General features: G+C 36.9%; 1 protein-coding gene across 1 annotated transcript in view; it reads right to left on the reverse strand.

Moving 5' to 3' along the window:
- Positions 1–16,916, reverse strand: part of COL25A1 (collagen type XXV alpha 1 chain) — a 162,895-nt gene extending 145,979 nt beyond the window's left edge. Inside the window, 3 exon segments of the mRNA XM_012809279.1 lie at positions 3,118–3,144; positions 3,977–4,003; positions 16,770–16,916. Coding sequence (XP_012664733.1) covers positions 3,118–3,144; positions 3,977–4,003; positions 16,770–16,916 — 201 coding nt within the window.
- Positions 16,917–18,339: the final 1,423 nt, after the last annotated feature.

Consider the following 18,339-nt stretch of genomic DNA (forward strand, 5'->3'; position numbering starts at 1 on the left):
AGCTAACGGAAAGCCTGATGCAGCGAAAAAGGGAGTCGTCAAGGCTGAAAAAAGCAAGAAAAAGAAGGAAGAGGAGGACGATGAGGAAGATGAGGAAGATGAAGAGGATGAAGAGGAGGAGGAAGATGAAGACGAAGAAGATGATGATGAATAAGTTGGTTCTAGCACAGTTTTTTTTCTTGTCTATGAAGCATTTAAGCCCTCTGTACACAACTCATTCCTTTTAAAGAAAAAAATTGAAATGTTAAAAAAAAAAAAGAACCCAATCACAAGACAAGAGGAGAGCAAATGGAAAGGGTGCAGGGTGTCTGAAGACTGCATGGAGGGTGGTATAGTTGGAGCACAGTGGTGGAGAGGACTTGTGTGAGATGAGCTTGTAGGGACGGGGGCGGGGGGGGGGCAGACCATGAAGGCCCATGGAGGCCAAGCACAGTGGTTTAGATTTCATCCTCAGGTTTAAACAAGAGTAAAGCGATCTAATTTACAACGTAAAATGATCTCCTTGGCTGCTATGTAGAAAATGGATTATACAGGGTCAAGAGTGGGAATAAGATTGATTAGAAAACCACTGTAGTCATCAAGGACATGAGGTGATAGCAGGTTGAATTTGGTGGTAGGAGAGAGAGAGAGAGACAGAGGAGACACATTTATTGTGTCTATGATAGTAAGCAGAGTATCTTGAACATGGCAGATGCTCACTATATAGTGTTAAATATATGTCCAAATACTTCAAAATAGTTTCACATTCTTAGTTTCTATACTATCTTCAAGTTTTTACTGCTTTGAGCCATATACCATGGCTTAGATATTCCTGGAGAGCCAAAGAGAAAAAAAAAAAAACTCATATTCAAGGAAATGGTATAGGTCCCCATAATGGAAAGTCACTTAACAAGGAACTAAAATGATGCAGTTTGGAGGGTCATATTGTTAAGCTAATTCTGGGAAGAAATAAATCCTTTGAAACAAATAGTAAAAAGTGAAATTCAAAAATCTATCATAGGATGAAAATGGACAGGGTATTTAAACAAAAATATCAACATTTTAAAAAAGAGAAATACTAGTCAGCATTAGCTGGAATAGGAATGCCTCTGCAGAGGATGTGGGAAGAATTTGTTTTCATTAAAGTGGAAACTTCTAGTTCTTACTTTTGATTTGTTTTTAAATATAAAACCTTCAATTTACTATCTTGATGTGATACATTTCCTAATAAGTAGCTAATGCTATCACGCCAGACGGTAATGTTTATAAAATTCTAAGAGCATTGAATGTGACCTGCTTTGTTTCTAAATTAGGAATCTGAGAAAAGACAGGTAATTCAGGGAGTCTGCTTCTCTTTCACTTACACTGTCCAGGACAGTCAGATCCATACCCATGAAGATTCATCCTGCATTATGAATTTAATCCAAATTCCTTCAATACAAAGCAAAATTCAGGGGAAAATGAGATCAATTTTTGCCACTTTCCACCTAAAATGCTAAATGGCCCCTGAATTGTGTGAAACTTGGCCCCAGTCAGTGTGAAAACTGGCTGAAATTTGTATGAAAGGCAGTCTGGGTTTGTCAAAGTAGTTCATGAACTTTGGCCAAACTTTCAAGGAACCCGGTCCAAGTCTTAGTTTGTAATGCAACATGAAACCAGGTGAAGTCCAGATGGTTTCGGGTTTCATCCTGAAAATTTGGCCTAGCTTTATAATCAATCATCACTCTTTGTAACGATGAAAGCCAAAACACCTTTTTGAAAATGAGGACTGTGTGCATACTGATGACAGCTAAGCTGTGAACCACCCTTTCGCTTCCTTTGCCAAAAGAAGATTTCTCAGAATGCAAACAGTTTCCTTCCTTACCTAGAAAGGGAAAGTTGAGTGACTTTGATATCGTGTGTAGAAAGAAATGATACTCAATATGCGGAGTCATGTCGTGAAATAATCACCACACACAAAGCAAGTGGCTGTATCCTAATCATTTCAGGTTATGAGAGTTTTAATCCATTCACATCCATGACAGTAGATGGACAAGATGTTTTAATCTCCTTGACCATTAAGATGAGATTTTAACTCAAAGTTAAGTCATCAGCTGGAAAAACCGCCACAAGAAACAAAATGCTTTGATCGTTATTTCTATATGAAGACGTGCTGAAGAATAGAAGGGAAAATCAATCATAGCATAACTCTTACCTAGTTTAAGAAACATGAAGAGATAATTAGACCACAAACCTTTCAAGTTTGTATCAACTGTACCTTTTGTGGAAACATCCTTATGCAGTATAAATTGAATAATTAACTAAGCAGAGTGCATTTTACAGAAAGACCTATGGGGTTTCTGTTTTCAACCTGAAAGTTTTAAATGTGTTTTCCACTACAAAAAAATTACTCTCTTCAACCAAATACTTGCTTTTGTGCATAGTGACATGAGAAAATTGAGAGGTATGTCTGAACGGAGCCACTACATCATTGAAACAGTATGTCTGAACATTTGGGTAATAAGGCACAGATGTGAAGTAGAGGACTTGGCACCACCAAGGTAACAACAAAGCATTCACCATTGTGTTATAATGGTTAAAAGCGCCACATCTGAGAAGCTTAAAAGAATGCCCCTTCATTCTGCAATGCTAAATTGTATCACACCTTTTATCTGCTTAAAAGTCTATAAGAAAATAAGAAATATAAATATGCATTATTCAAACTATAACAAAGAATAAATATGTAAAATGCATTAATACTTTTATCTATAATAAAACATATTTATGCAATAGCACGTAAAGTTTAACTGCAGAAAAAAGGCCAAATTCAATAGCAGTCCATATGGCCTCTATGTTGCAAAACAAGGCATGCAAATCTGAAGGACACAATAGTCATTGGAAAGGTGGCTGTTGTGGACTTTAAGAAATCATTCCAGCCCTTGCTCAGTAGGTCCAATTATCATAGAATGTTCTAGTTATAGGCATCAAGTAAAGATAATACAACAGAATATAAACATTAGTTATTAGGGGTATGGTATTTTTGCCAGCCATCACTAAACCATGTGGCACAATGGCAATTATGAAGCTGGGGTACTTGAATTCAATAAATTCAAAGCTGGAAATGAATTTTCTGCCCCGGATAGGCAGAATACAACTTACCCGAGGTCCCTGATCACCTTGTTCTCCCTATAGAATAAAGAAGATGAGATAATAAAGTTTTAACCAAAATCTAAGCACATGATGCTCATTAAAAGCACACAATATAATATAGTTTAAGTCATGGCAATACAAGTTACTACTAACTTTTTTTTATTATTATTAAATGATAACTGTGTACATTATTGTAATCATGGGGTACAGTGTAGTATTTTCATATACAATTTGAAATATTTTTATCAAACTGGTTAACATAGCCTTTATGTCATTTTCTTAGTTATTGTGTTAAGATGTTTATATTCTACTTTTAGAAAGATTCACTTGTACCCTTGTAAGACAAACCATAGAAGTGATCCCTCCAAGCACCCTCCACCCATCCATCCCTCTCTCCTCCCCTTCCCCCTCCCCATATTCTTAGGCTATAATTAGGTTATAACATTCCTATGAAAGCTATAAGTTAGTTTCAAAATAGGGCTGTGTACATTGGATACTTTTTCTTCCATTCTTGAGATACTTTGCTAAGAAGAACATTTTCCAGCTCCATCCATGAAAACATGAAGGAGGTAAAGTCTCTATCTTTCTTTAGGGCTGTATAGTATTCCATGGTGTACATATACCATAGTCTATTGATCCATTCATGGATCAATGGGCACTTGGGCTTCTTCCATGACCTGGCAATTATGAATTGGGCTGCAATAAACATTCCAATACAAAATCTTTGTTGTAATGTAGTTTTTGGTCTTCTGGAAATATACCTAATAAAAGAATTGCAGGATCAAATGGCAGTTCTATTTTTAGTTCTCTAAGTGTTCTCCAGACTTCTTTCCAAAATTTAATTTGTTTCTGCTATACATTTTCTTACCTTATCACCTTTTGGACCAGGAGGGCCCTGAAAAAAAAAAAGAAACAAAATTAATTTAAAAATGCATACTGTAGCCTGAATAGAACAGCAAAACCAGTCAAAAGATTTGATGAGGTTTCTCAAGGAATTTTGGTTTCTAAAGTAAAATTATGATGGCTAGAAGGTGAAAATAGTTGTGTACATACGTGAGTGTATATATACATACAAACTTACATCATAAGTATACACATATATATTATGCTAAATAAATTTTCACAAACTGAACACACCTATGAAAATAGAATCTTGATTTAAAAAAATCCAGAATATTACCAGCAAGTCAGAAACTCCTGTAGTGCCATTTCCTTGTCATCATCCTCCACTAACTATTCTGACCTATGACAATAGAAATTAGTTTGCCTGTTTTTGTACCTTATATAAATAGAATTATATACACTATATGTCTAGCCTCTTTTGCTCAATGTGAGGGAAATTCATGTATAATTTTTAGAGAGATGCTAATTTTATTTTATTTTTTCACTTACTTTTACTTTTAATTTTAAAATATTAAGGAGATACAAATGTTTTATTATTTGGATGCATTGGATAATGATTAAGCAAGGATTTTTGGAGTCCCTATCAACAGAATAGTGTTCATGTGTGGATGAGTTTTTTAGTCCTCACCTCCCCCAACCTCTCCCCTTCTTATTTCACTGGAAATCTTCACATCTTTGTGCCCATATGTACCCACGTTTAGCTTCCAATTAACAGTGAGTACATGTGGTGTTTATTTTTCTATTCCTGTGACACTTCACTTAGGATAATGGTCTCCAGTTCTGCTCAAGTTGCTGCAAATGACATTATTTCATTCTGTTTTATGGCTGAATAGTACTCCATGGTATGTATAAATACCACATTTTCTTTATCTATTCATGCACTGATAGGCACTTAGGTTGATTCTACATCTTTGCATAGTTTATTGAGGCTTTATTGAGCATAGGAACCATGGGGGCAGAGTCTCAGGGCTTGATGGCAGTGCAGTAACTGTGAGGGCAGAGCTCTGGGCCCCTCAGGGCAGCATGGGGATACATGGGTGAGGCTGTGGGGCTGAGCTGCTGGGCATCCCCTCCTGCTCAAGTCCCACAGAGAGAGCTACTGCAGAGCTTATCAGTTGTTGTCTGTGGCACCCATTCTGCTCAAATGCCCCAGTGGTGTTTGCTCCTAGTCATGGGGTATGTAAGACTTTTGACTAGCTCTCTGCTCCCTCTCTGCTCCTTGGCCTGACTGGAACAATGCAGGGCTGCTGCAGCAAGGCCAAGCCCTGTGTAGAACTGCCTATAGAATTCTGGGCCTGAGAATTCAGAACGGTGTCAGTTGCTGTGATCTGGGAACAGAAGCCACCAGGTCTTTGCTGTGCCTGCTCTCCAATGCAATGCTGCAGCACAGACTCCACACAGTCTCCTGCTCAGCCCGGGGGTCTGTGGCAGTGGCTGGGGGCCCCCTCACAGCTCAGACGATGGTGTCTATGGGGGGAGCGTGGAGCCTCAGGGCTCTCTCCTCCTGTCCTACAAACTTACTCAATGTGGGGGAAGTATATGTGTGGATGCCTCCCCCAGGAACCTTCTGATCTTGGTGAGTGGATCACTCCATCACCTTCTCCTTTATTCTGAATGTCTCCTGTTGTTTCTCTAATGAATGATCCACAATGCTCTTTCCTCAAAGGCCCATTTGTAGTTGGGTATCCACCTGCAACCTTCAATCCTCTCTCTCTGAAATTTATCTATAATTTTGTGTGGGGCTGTAGATTATTCTCATTGCTTTATAGTATTCCACTGAGTGTATATACTATCATTTATTTTCACCTTTTTCATTTTAGGCATTCTGGTGGGAATACAATAATTTCACATCATGTTTTAATATGTGCTTCCCCAGCGATTAATCAGTTGAAACCCCTTTTAATACATTTTATTGGCTATTTTGTGCCTTTTCATAAAGTATAATATCAATTCACATCCTTTTCCCTTAGTCTATTGAACTCTCCTATTGATTTACTAGAGCTTTGTAATGTTACATATAATATATTATAAATACGTGTATGTGGGTAGATGCAGATTAGAGTTCATTCTATATTTTGAATGAGTCAAATATATTTATTACAAATATATTTTCCCATTTTGTGTAATATCTTTATGTTCTTTTAGAAGTGTTTATGATGAACATTTCTAAATCCTTAATTTTAATAAAACTCAATCTAACATTTTTTTCTCCTTATAGTTTTTCCTTTTTGCTTTCCACTTAAGAAATCTCTGACTACTCCAATGTTTGAGGAGGCTTTTCTATGTATATTTTAAGTGATAAAAGCTTTATTGTCTCTCATACTTATATCTGAATTCACTGAGAATTGATTTTGTATAATGATGTGATAAAAAAGTCAAAATGCCTTTTAAAAAAATGTGGAAATGAAATTAACCAAACACCACTTATTGAAAATGTACTTTCCTTTGTTGCAGAGTAATGCCTCTGTCACAAATCAGGTGACCTTCTCTATATACAGGATTCTTAAAGAAATTTCTATTTTGCTGGGTTGCTCTCTATTCTTGAACCACATTGAGATTTATTTTCGAACAAAAATATTAGCAGAAAACACTAATTCTCTTTATTATTAAAAAATTGTTGAATGCATAGTGTAAAGTAAGGGAATACTAATGCTAGAGGGACCAATTATGTTGTCTTTTGTAGCTCTTAAAGACGAAATAATGTTTTGAGTTCAGTCCACCTGAGGAATTGGAGAATTTCCGGGCCACCTTCAATCTCTTATCTCTGTTTTTAGCAGGGCTGGGAAACAAGGACAAATCTAGACAGGAAGGAGAGCCAACGTTCTAACAAAGTAGCCTATCTTAGGCCTCTGTGGAGACTGCTGTATCACAATGGGCAGGAATGTAGCTCCACCTTTCAAAATATCTCCTTCTGCTAAGCATGTGCTCCAGAGAAACTGTACCAACTTCCTATTCCTATTCCACTTGAAGCTTTCTGGTAATAGCTGTGAGGTTATCATGAAATTAACAACAACAACAATGACATAATGTCTTATGTTTTGTATATGTTACCATCGACAAAGAACTTCCACCTGTTACTGCATTTAATCTCATCCACAATGCAATGAAGAAAGTATTATGAAAATCCTTTTATGGATGCCAAAGTGAAACTCCAAGATTATCAATGTTAAGGTTGTGAGTTACCTAAGACTTTAATGTGGTCCACATGAACTCAAAGACAATTGTTTTGATACCAAGTGTTAGAACATAGCTCTAGAACTAGATTCTCTGAAAGAATGATATCTCTGTATCTGACACCTCTCTTCTAAAATGCCTCCCATACATTTCACAGTTTCATAGACACTGTGGAGATCTCAGGTTCAAAATGAACCCTTTCTTCCTTATCCCCCAAATGACTTTACCATGGAAAAGCAAGGTAATAAAAATTATTTTTTCTTACTGTTTTCAGTAAAATGTTTAATGTTTTTATTTTTTTTTCTTTTAGTGAATCAAGTAGTGATTAGTGAGTACGGTCTGTGTGCCTACTTCTGGTAAATTTAAGGAATTTAGTTATTTTAACACATGCAAAATGCTTACTAACCCTATGTAAGTAGGATTTTATTTTTGGTGGGGCAAATGAAAGCCAAAGGAATGAATAATGAGAGGATGCCCACCATCAGGTTTAAGGAATACAATGGATGTTCTAAGGTTTAAGGGATACAATGGATGTTCTACTCTTGATTTAAGAAGCATGTTACTTAGTTTTATTTTGACTTTCATGGAATGTCTATAAAGAGCTGGGCAATATTCTAAGCACTGGTGGAGGAGATGATGGAAGAGGCTGATTTAGAAAGATGTGGTACCTGTCCTGGGCATGTTAAATAGTCTAGTGCCAAAGTCAAACCCTTTCCACATACCAGCATTAAGGAAAAAATGACCCCCAGAAGATCCAGTTACCCCTCCCAGCCTTCTCTTCTACCCCTTCCCAAGCTTCTCCTCTCTAAAGTTTTGTTTGAAGAGATTTTACAGGCCAAGTCTCTCATTGCCTGTTCAAAGCCTCTAAAGGCACTTAGTTAGGCACTTAGCATCTTTGAGGGCAAAGTTGTTCTGAGATTGTTTTACAGCATGGAACAGAGATGACTTTTTCCTCCAAGTCCAATTATTAATGCAAAAGCCACATGTGTCAACTAGAGCTCTTTAGCCAGCTTGCCCTGTGTTAATTCATGAACACATGAAAATTTGCATTCACAATGGAGCAGATTGCTTCTTCAAAAGAGAGTGTTTCTGAGCAGACAGCATGGCGTCCTGACACCTGCCAACTTGAGACAGAAGTAAAGCAAGGTCAACCTCCATTCACAGCTGTGGGGGCTACTTAGGACACTCCAGTGCCCACTTGTGCACTCAGGATTAACAGCAGGTGTTTTCTTCTGCTCTGACTGAAATCCCTCTCTTCTGTTAGAATTGGACCCTCTTCACTGAAAATATGGGTTGAGTTTGAAGAATAAAGTGCACTACCTTAGTAAACAGAGATAGTATTTCAAAATTTGGGAGCCATGATTCTTTTCAAAATCAAAAACAATACAAATAATAATATTAGAAATAATTATTTTAATTAGTTTTATGTGATCAGCTTTAATTACATAAGTACTTTAAAAAGTACTAGTAAGTTTTTATTTATTAATGTCCTTATTTGGAAGTTAGAATATTTTAGAGCATTGTTAAAGTCTTAATAACTTACTACGAAAGTATTTATAAATTTCAGTGGCAAACTTCAAATTAGCCCCTGTTCAAAAGACTTTAAATTCACAATTTATAGTAACCACCCTTTTGCTTTTTGCCAAGCCTTAATTGGTGTCTTTCCCTACAGCAATTTTAGTCTTCTAAAACCTATTTCCACCCAAGGAACTAAGGTTTTAGCTCTTTTTTTGTGCTCTATTATTTAATTCAATTAAATGATAAAACCAAACTGAAAGCAAAGAGAAGCACAATGAATGACATTCTGGAAAATATTAGGTTTTATTCTACTTAAAAGTAATTGAAATATAGCTAGAAAAAAGAGATACATTCATAGAGGTTGGGTATTCCATTAATGGCTTTTTATTTACTAGAAGTGTAAATTTTACCTATTTTGAAACTGGAAAAAGCTAAAGAGGGAATGATTTTTTAAAAGATAATCATGAAATAAAGATTAAACTTTGCAAGAGGTAGAAAAAAAAATGGAAAAGGAGCATACCCTGGAAATTCTTGGCAGCCAGAGCTGCTGGAATAAGAATGGGATTGTGACTTCCATCCCAGAAAAGTGTAGATGAGTTTATTTTCACTTGTGAAATAGAACAAAACTTTTTCTGGCTCCCCTTTTCATTACTGTAGAATTATGAGGAGCAAGTTTTACTCTCTGAGCATTTATGATAGACTATCAGTCAAGCAATGTGCTCTGAGTCCGGAGGAGGGACATATTAATAGAATTACAATTAGTGGAATAAGCTCTGTGCTGTGCAAGTACAGAGAAGGAAGAAGGTAGGAGAGCCAGAGTTAAGTTGGAGCGGGAATGAAGCAGGTCAGGCAGAAGGGAAGAGCATTCGTAAGAAGACACCATGTCATTAGAACATGGGATATGGGAGGTGAGAAGGTATGTAGAGTGGGCAGAAGAGGTGGAGAACAGCCAGAAAGAGGTTTCAGAAGGCTAGCTAAACACACTCTGGTGTCTTGGCCAGATTCTGTCATCAATTCAACAAAGGGTGGTGAGATGAAGTGTGCTTTGCTTTGTGGAACTCTGAGAGTATGGAGTGTTAGGGATTCTTAGGAAGTACTACACGTTTGCCTTGGTCTAGGAGAGGGATGGTGAAAGTCTGAATTGAGGTTGGGTCACTGAGGATGCGAGGAAAGTTTTAGATTCAGGAGACAGATTGGATACAAGAGCTACTGACAGATTATCAACAGGTTTTGAAAAGTCTTACTTATTTCACGGTTCACAGTCTAGTGTATTTGTAGAAAAGTGTTGGTCTAAGCCGGGTCAACCCAGGTAAACATGGCAGAGACAAGCTCCAAAGATAAGCAAATCATATAGACATTAAATCTGGTTCTAGGGGAATATTTCAAATCCGTGGCGTTGAAGCATCAGTGGACCTAACTGGAAACAGCTGCGCGAGGGACGGAGCAAGCAGGAACACAGCATACACCCGCATTCCCTATCATCACTATTGAGTAGAAGCAGCCAGGATGATACGTGGCGGATATCACTGTGCTGCGCCACTCGGAAGCCGCCCTTCTTCCATGTTAACTTCCGAATAGAGGACGCCTTTATTAGACTTTCTTTCCTCTATTTTCTTAAACTACGCACTGAATATGGAAATACTAAAAGCCATGATTTCCCTACTCTTCTAAAGATAAAGAAGAGAGCCTGCTGCATGGGCCATTCTCTAGGACAGCAATTTCCCACCAGTGTGCCAGGAAAATTTTTAATGATCATTAATTACTTTCTAAAGAAGTTCAAAGCACAGTAATTATATTCTTTTTTTTTACTCTTTTTTTTTTTTTTTGATCAATATAATTTAAGTGTGCCATGGAAGTTTAACTATAGGTCCAAGTATGCTATTTAAAAAAGGTTGAAAAACTCTGCTTGGGGTAGGATAGTAGGATAGGAATGAATCACAACTTCAGTGGTCACTGCCTGTCTGATATGGCTCTTCTTTCTGATGTGCTTAGGCACTCTTGCAAACTGTACTTTATCAATGCTCACAGTCTCCCAGGGAGTAAGGAATGTAATATTCAGTCTTTCACTTGTACAACTAGAACAGAAGCCCCAGTTCTACTGATTGTAAGATTCTGTTTAGACTGCCTTACTAAGTGGGCCTAGTGTCCCAGTGACATACATACTCAAACCACATGCTCAGGAGAAAACTGAATCTGGCACCACAGTTTTTAGCAGGTATACAAAACTGCAAATAGTATTAACAACTGAAACTCTAGTGTTTTACTCAAAAAAATGGGAATCCTAGGTATTTAGGTGTGGACACATCTACCCTGCTTTTGAATCAAGTGTTTTATGTAGGTAGCATAGGTGTCCTTCTAACTAGAATGTGAGTGTATGTTCTTTTAAGTATATATTTTCACCTTGAAGGCATACATAGTTTTATGTTTTACTAGCATACTACATTTTAAGGGACAGTTCTTCTCCAAATCACCACATCATTTTGTTTTATAGGCTTTCAACTTTGCAAATAACTTGAGCTAGTAATGTGCAAATTTTAAAGCTGAAAGAAAAACCTGATGTAAAGATACAAGAGGAGTTCCTACATATGAGTATAGATGAATAGTGTGTTTCCACACTTGCCTGCAATTTGTTTTAAAATGCTCAGTAAAAAGTGAAAATATTAAACATACTCCATATATGTAATATTTTAATCATGGTGAACATAAAATAAAAAATTTTTTTTCAGAGACCTGACTTGAGCATAAAGAAAGTAAACATAGTGATTTTCTAAACCAAAGGGCAATGTCTTTGGAAATGTTCTGGGTGAATAGTTGAAAATATTTGGAGAATATATAGGTTTAATTCAGTTAACCTCTAAGGCTCAGGAACTATTTCCAAACTAAACAAAGTAAACAAAATTCACTGTAGTTTTAACCACATTAAAATAAACAAAATAAAAGCAGAATAAACTCTAGGCCCTTGAACCACTTAGTTTCCTGTAGCACAGAGTAGGAGATCAATCGGTTCTTGCAGGATTGAAAGATCCAGATAGAAAAGAATGCAATAAAACTCTCAGTGTTCAAAGAAGTAATATATAAAGAATTATAGAAGAACCAGATTCAATGTTGCTACAGAAAACTGTGTTTATTATAGTGTCAAACTCTGCAAAGCCAGGGAAGGGAATTATATTTATAAACAGATTTATAACTTTAGAGTTTACACCTTTCATTTTGCATTAAGGATTACAAGAGACCAAGCCAAAGGGGGTGGGTATAAATAGAAAAGTAAAATATCACCAGCCCCACTTACAGAAAACAAATTTTTATGGCCATTATTTTCTGGGCATTTTCTGTGGTTAAGATCATAACTATAAAGTTTTTTTGCGATGTCCATTTGAGCTCTGAATAAGAGACTATATGTGCCCATGATCAGCCTTAAATCATAAGCAGCTGCCATAAGGAAGCAATTAGTGGGGTCCAGCACTAAAGAAAACTTAGAAATACTAAACATTAAAAAAAGGACTCTCGAAAGTAAGACTGATGTACCTCAATGGAGTTAAGGGCTTATAAAACAGCAGGAATCAGGGACACTCACTCTGGTTTTCTTTTCTAACACAATACAAATTAAATACAGTCAAATTACTGCTCCTGCCAATCAAAAACAAGAGGTCCCTCCTTCCTAGTATCACTCCTTGCCTCTATGTTTTAAGAGATTGCTAAAATGTCTTTGTTTAACTTTGAATTTTTTCTTTTTTTTTTTTACTTATTTTAAGAGGTCAACTAAAATGAACTCCATGGTGAAAGACTTGGAATCCTAAACATTCCTTTTGTCGAAAGAAAGTATCAACTTGCTCTGTTAAAGCCCATAGTAGCCCCAGTGATTTTACAGCTCATGGTGTAAGTTATCCTACAATACTCCACTGTCCTAAATATGATTCAAATGCATTCAGAGATGTAGTCATTTTTAAACTTTGGATTTAATCTACAGTCAAGATTTCATCATGTTTCCTAATACATTTACCCAGGCTACTTAAGAAACTTGGTTTGAACTCAGCTTGAATCTTTGCTTCATTTGTAGTATTGTATGTAAAGGAATGTAGGTTTTGTGAGTACAATAAGATATTCAGAAGGGATGAAGAAAAACAACTGTCAGAGGAGGCTGTGAGCACCTGAATCTTCGGGCACGTCTACAATTCTCAGGCTTCCAGCGTAAGTTGGATCTCTCACATGTTCAGCTCACGGCTAAGATAATCAAACACTTTTAATATGAGCTTCTACAGCTGTCCCACTCTCCATCTTCAGACTTTTCTGCCTTCACCCTCCGTCCTCTGTGGAGTGAAGGTAATCCTGCCTCCTCCCAGTCTTGCCTGCTTTGTCCTTTTTCTCACTTGTCCAATTCCTTTGGACTCTTCTCTGTGGCATCCAAGCATGTTCATTCACCTTCTTTTAAAGACAAGGTGTAGAAAAGTTGCATTTGCCCACTATTCCCTCATTTTTAATACCTGTCTTCTTCCTTGCCATCTTCACCAACTTCCCTAAATAATAGATTAGTCATGGAAAGAAGAGAAATGAGGGGGATATGAGGGGTAAAAAGGAAGAAAGTATATTTTCATAGTTTGGTTTTGAGAAAACAAAGGAACATCAATTGAAATGCTATTAGTCTTGGGGCATTTTTCCATTAAAAAGAAGAAAGCTGAGTTATGGGAAGGAAAACTGCTGAGCCATCGTGCAGACCCTGGACAGGAGTTATCTTGGGCTAAACTAAAACCAAATAAACTGGAGTTTGGGGGGAACGGGTTGAAAAAAAAAAACACAAATGATCATATTGCCAAATTTTGTGTCTAAACCTTTTCTTTTTTCACTCTACTGCCTTTATCAGCTATTAAATATACCCTCGAGATTTTAACTATTACCTGACTTATGGCCCAAATTCTTTTCCAAACTACAATCCTGCATTCCTAGCTAGTCACCAGATATTATCATATCTGCATATTATCTAAGCCAAGATATGCCATCGTTAGCTCAAATTCAACATTCTCAAACCAAACTTACCATTTTTAATAGTTTTGTTACAGTACAATTTAATTATAACAAAAATCTTATTTTAAGGGTACCATGATTTTTCAAAATTCATATTAATAGGAGGGTACAAATGATTAGGTTTCACTGTTCGTATTTCTAAGGTAACCAAATTCAATTTCTACTGCAAACAAGTCACGATTCCCACGTTTTCTATCTTTGTTAAACACAGCACTGCTCTTCCAAACCTAAAATCTTGTTGCATTTGATTCAGTTAATGTACTGCCAAGGATGTACAGACTCCATCCTATACAGAATTTCTTGAATCTATGTCCATCTTTCCACATTTGCTCAGCACCCTTGTTCTGAGATAACTAGAGTAATCTATCAGCCTCCCCTGCTCTCAGCTCCTTCTACTCTATCCCACATACTTTGGTCAGGCTAATTTTTCTGAACAATTTCTGAACGTATTTCTGAACATTATCATTCCTCAGCTCAAAAAACTTCAGAGGCCCATTTTTCAATCCACAATGAAAAAGTTGCTATAGGCAACAACCCTCACTGTGTTGAAAATGCATTGGGCAGAAGGTTACGAGAAAGCAGGTGGGGACACCTTAACCTGGCATCATGCACACCTTGACATAGTGGACTCAGAAGTATAGTACACCTTTCTAACAGATTTTCCTAAAGTTCTAGGCAAACTGAATCAATTTTCTAAATGTAACTTGAAGTTTAAAAAAATACAGGAAAATAGGGGAATAAATTAAATAGCACCAAAAAGAAGTAATTAAATACATCCAGAATGTGGGGACACTCTATATACATGGATAGAATAAATACCCTAGAAAAGCTGACAACATGAAACAATAAGGAAAGGACAGACCAGGACAGAATAAGAGAGACTATCATTAAATGCCACATGTGAACTTTGCGGCTTGATTCAATGCATCTGTAAAACTAGGCATTTTTGAGACAATTGGGAAAATTTGAATTTGGGTATATATCAAACTGGGTATTGATGATAGTAAGAAATTACTGTTAACTTTATGAAGGTTAATGATAAAAAGACAACTACATTTTAAAAGGCCCTATCAATTTGAGACCCGTATTTCAGTATTTGCAGATGTGATGACATGGTATCTTGTGCTTGCTTTAAAACATACCAGTAAAAATAAAATAAATGAGGGAAATCAATTCATGAACTAAGATTAGCAACTGATAGATATTCTTTGAAGCTGGCTGATGGGTCTACAGCATGATACGATACTATTTTTTCTTCCTTTTGAGAATGCTTGAAAATTCCTGTTAGTATTTATATAATTTAAAGCTTTATTTTAAAAGACTCTTCAGAGTCTTAGCAAATAAACTCTCACTTCTGCCTGTGTTCAAAGTCTTTGTAACCTGCTCCTGACTTCTTTTCTGCCTTATCTCCCCTAGTCTTCCCCCAGCTACCCGTGGCTCCCAGCTATTCTCAGAATGACCCTCAGTCTTCTCACGTTATCTTTGCTTTTGTCATTCTTTCTACTGAATTGACACCAGGAATTATCATTTTGCTTGGAATAATTATAGCAAATCTTTCTTAAACCTCTCACCTGGCAAATATAAGCTAATGGAGCTACTTAGAAAAAAATTAATGTAGTAGAATTTTGAGAATGTTTGTTCTTGCAGTTAAGTCCCATCTCCACCTCCCTCACAATCACCTATGTATAGCCATTTGTTGTTGACTCATTGCAAGGATTCTGGTTCCCTAAGTCTCACTTTTTCCTCCTTTGTATATGTTCTTTCCCTGTGTTTGAACTTCTAAAACACTTCCACCTCTTTTACGAAAATTAGTTTACCTTGCTGGGAATAAGATTTGTTTCTTAATAAACACCAGGGTTTTTGAATGTAGGAAGAGAAGTATATAGTGAAACAGAACACACACTAACTTTGGGGGCTTTAACATGTACTAGCATATGACCTTGGTCAGGTTGCTTAACCACTTCATGCCTCAGTTTCCATATCTGTAAGATGGATCAAAGAATAATGACTTCATTTGGGAGTATAGAAATTAAAAGAGCAAATGATCTGTAAATGTTAATTCTCTTCCCCTTCTCTCTTCCTAATTCCAATATGTAGCTTTGTGCCTTATACATGGTAAATATCCAATAAAAAGACATCAGGACCAAAATTAGTATTCCCTGAATATTCTAATAGCAATAAAAAAAGTCAAAGCAAGTGTGTCCCACATGCTTCCAGTGAATGCTTATGCAGGTATATTAGAATTTAGCTAGAAATTGTGTCTTCTGGGGTCACTACAACTTCTCATTTGTTGACTCATGACACTAGTTCAGAAGGGTTAAGATGAAAAGAAAAAAAGAGTAAATCAACTTTACACAGTCTCCTGGAGATGAAATGAACATGAAAAAATTATATTTTCTCGTCTTTCTAATACAGGCAGACATTTTTGGCTGCTATCCCCTTGCTCTCTGACTCCACACTTTTATAAAGAATATTCTGTTTTCACTCTCCCCACATTTTTAATGCTGAGTCAATACTAAAACCATGGCCCAGCTGCTGAAAACCCCTGGGCTACTGAAGTTACTCAGTGACCTCCTACTTGTAGACCCGGGGACATTTCCCAGGACTGATCACTCCTCCAGGGCTTTGTTGGCAACACTCTCATCTGGGCCTTTTCCTGTCTGATGGGGCTTTCTTTTTCTCTTTTTTTCTTTTCTTCTTCTTCTTTTTTTTTTTTTTTGGAAACAGAAGCTTGAGCTATTGCCCTGGGTAGAGTACTGTGGCATCATAGCTCACAGCAACCTCCAACTCTTGGGCTTAAGCGATTCTCTTGCCTCAGCCTCCTCAGTAGCTGGGATTACAGGTGCCCACCACAATGCCCAGCTATTTTTTGGTTGTAGTTGTCATTGTTGTTTGGCGGGCCCAGGCTGGATTTGAACCTGCCAGCTCCAGTGTATGTGGCTGGCACCTTAGTTGCTTGAGCTACAGGCACCGAGCCTGAAAGGCTTTCTTGGTCTTGTTCCCTGGGACTTTGCCCTTCTGCACTTCATACCTAACCGTCTGCTTACCCCTGTCTTTTCTTCCCTTATTCCATCTCTCTGGTATCCCTTCATTTCCACAGTTTCAGCTACCACTTGTGTGCTCTCTGTGTGGTTGTGGCTACTCTGCAGGACTCTGCCCACTGTCCACTCTACATTCCTCCTGAATATGTCCATCCTATCTCAGATCACTATGTCCACCACAAAGGTTCAGGTTACTTTTCTTCTGATTAAACTGCATACACTTTATTCAGGGTTCGACTAGGCCAAATTGGAACTATACTAATCATAGATAAGTCATAGATCAATCATCTTTCCTCTGAACAGATGCAGTCAGGGCTTACACTTAGGCCAGAGAGCAGGAACTGGATCTCAAATAGCACCTGCACCTTGGCTGAGGAGTCTTGTGCATGCATTACTTGCACAAATGCAAATGGTGGTGCTGAGCTTACTGCAAGGAGAACATTTTTTATTTTTTAATGTTTCTTATTTGCTCCATTTTCTGAGAAAAACGTAACATGTCTTCCAGAAATGCAAAACTCTACTATGTTTATTTTTTTGTAAGTAGCTCCATACCCAGGGGGCCAGGTATAATGTTTCAAGAAAGGTGTGCTATAACTGTTCTAAACAAAAATGTAATTAATTATATTTATTTGCTTATATCAATTAAGGATGTATTAACTTTGGTCTTCAACCACATTTTTTTTTATAAAAAGAAAATTTATCAAATGAGGATTATTATAATAGATTCTGCCTGATATAAGATCTTAGATAATTAGCACTGAATGAAAATTTGTGCAATGAAAGAAAATTTATCAAATGAGGATTATTATAATAGATTCTGCCTGATATAAGATCTTAGATAATTAGCACTGAATGAGCTGATTATTTTTGGGGGGAAAAAACCTTGATGTATAAAAGCTGACATTAACTTAGGGAGGGAGTAAATTTTCCTGCAGTCATGTGTTACTGGGTTTAAATGTACGGTATCCAAAAGAAGGAAGACAGAATCAAATGCTTCTGAAACTATCTTTCTAGCTGATATTGGATAGTATTCTCCATATTTTTTTTTTTTTTTGAGACAGAGCCTCAAGCTATTGCTCTAGGTAGAGTGCTAAGGCATCACAGCTCACAGCAACCTCTAACTCCTGGGCTTAAGTGATTCTCTTGCCTCAGCCTCCCAAGTAACCACCATAGTGCTTGGCTATTTTTTGGTTGTAGTTGCCATTGTTTGGCAGGCCAGGGCTGGATTTGAACCTGCCAGCTCTGGTGTATATGGCTGGCACCTTAGTGCTTGAGCTACAGGTGCTGAGCCAGCATTCTCCATTTTAATCTCCACATTATCCAAGAAATATATTATATTTGAAATGTGATACCAGTTGAGATGTCTAGACATACTCAGAAGGAAAATAAAATTAGCCTATCAAGAATTTTGATTAGGATATAAAAATTATCAATTAAAGAAACGTGTGAAATTATATATCCATATATAACATACTTTAAAAAATGTAAGTAAAACTTAAATGTCTAAAACATTTCAATGTGAATTAATTTTATTTCACTAAAGAACAATATTTTGAACTAAAACTTTTGCTATTTT

The sequence above is a fragment of the Otolemur garnettii genome, unplaced genomic scaffold, assembly GCF_000181295.1.
Source record: "Otolemur garnettii isolate 467f Iridium unplaced genomic scaffold, OtoGar3 scaffold00103, whole genome shotgun sequence".
In the NCBI taxonomy this organism is placed as follows: Eukaryota; Metazoa; Chordata; class Mammalia; order Primates; family Galagidae; genus Otolemur; species Otolemur garnettii.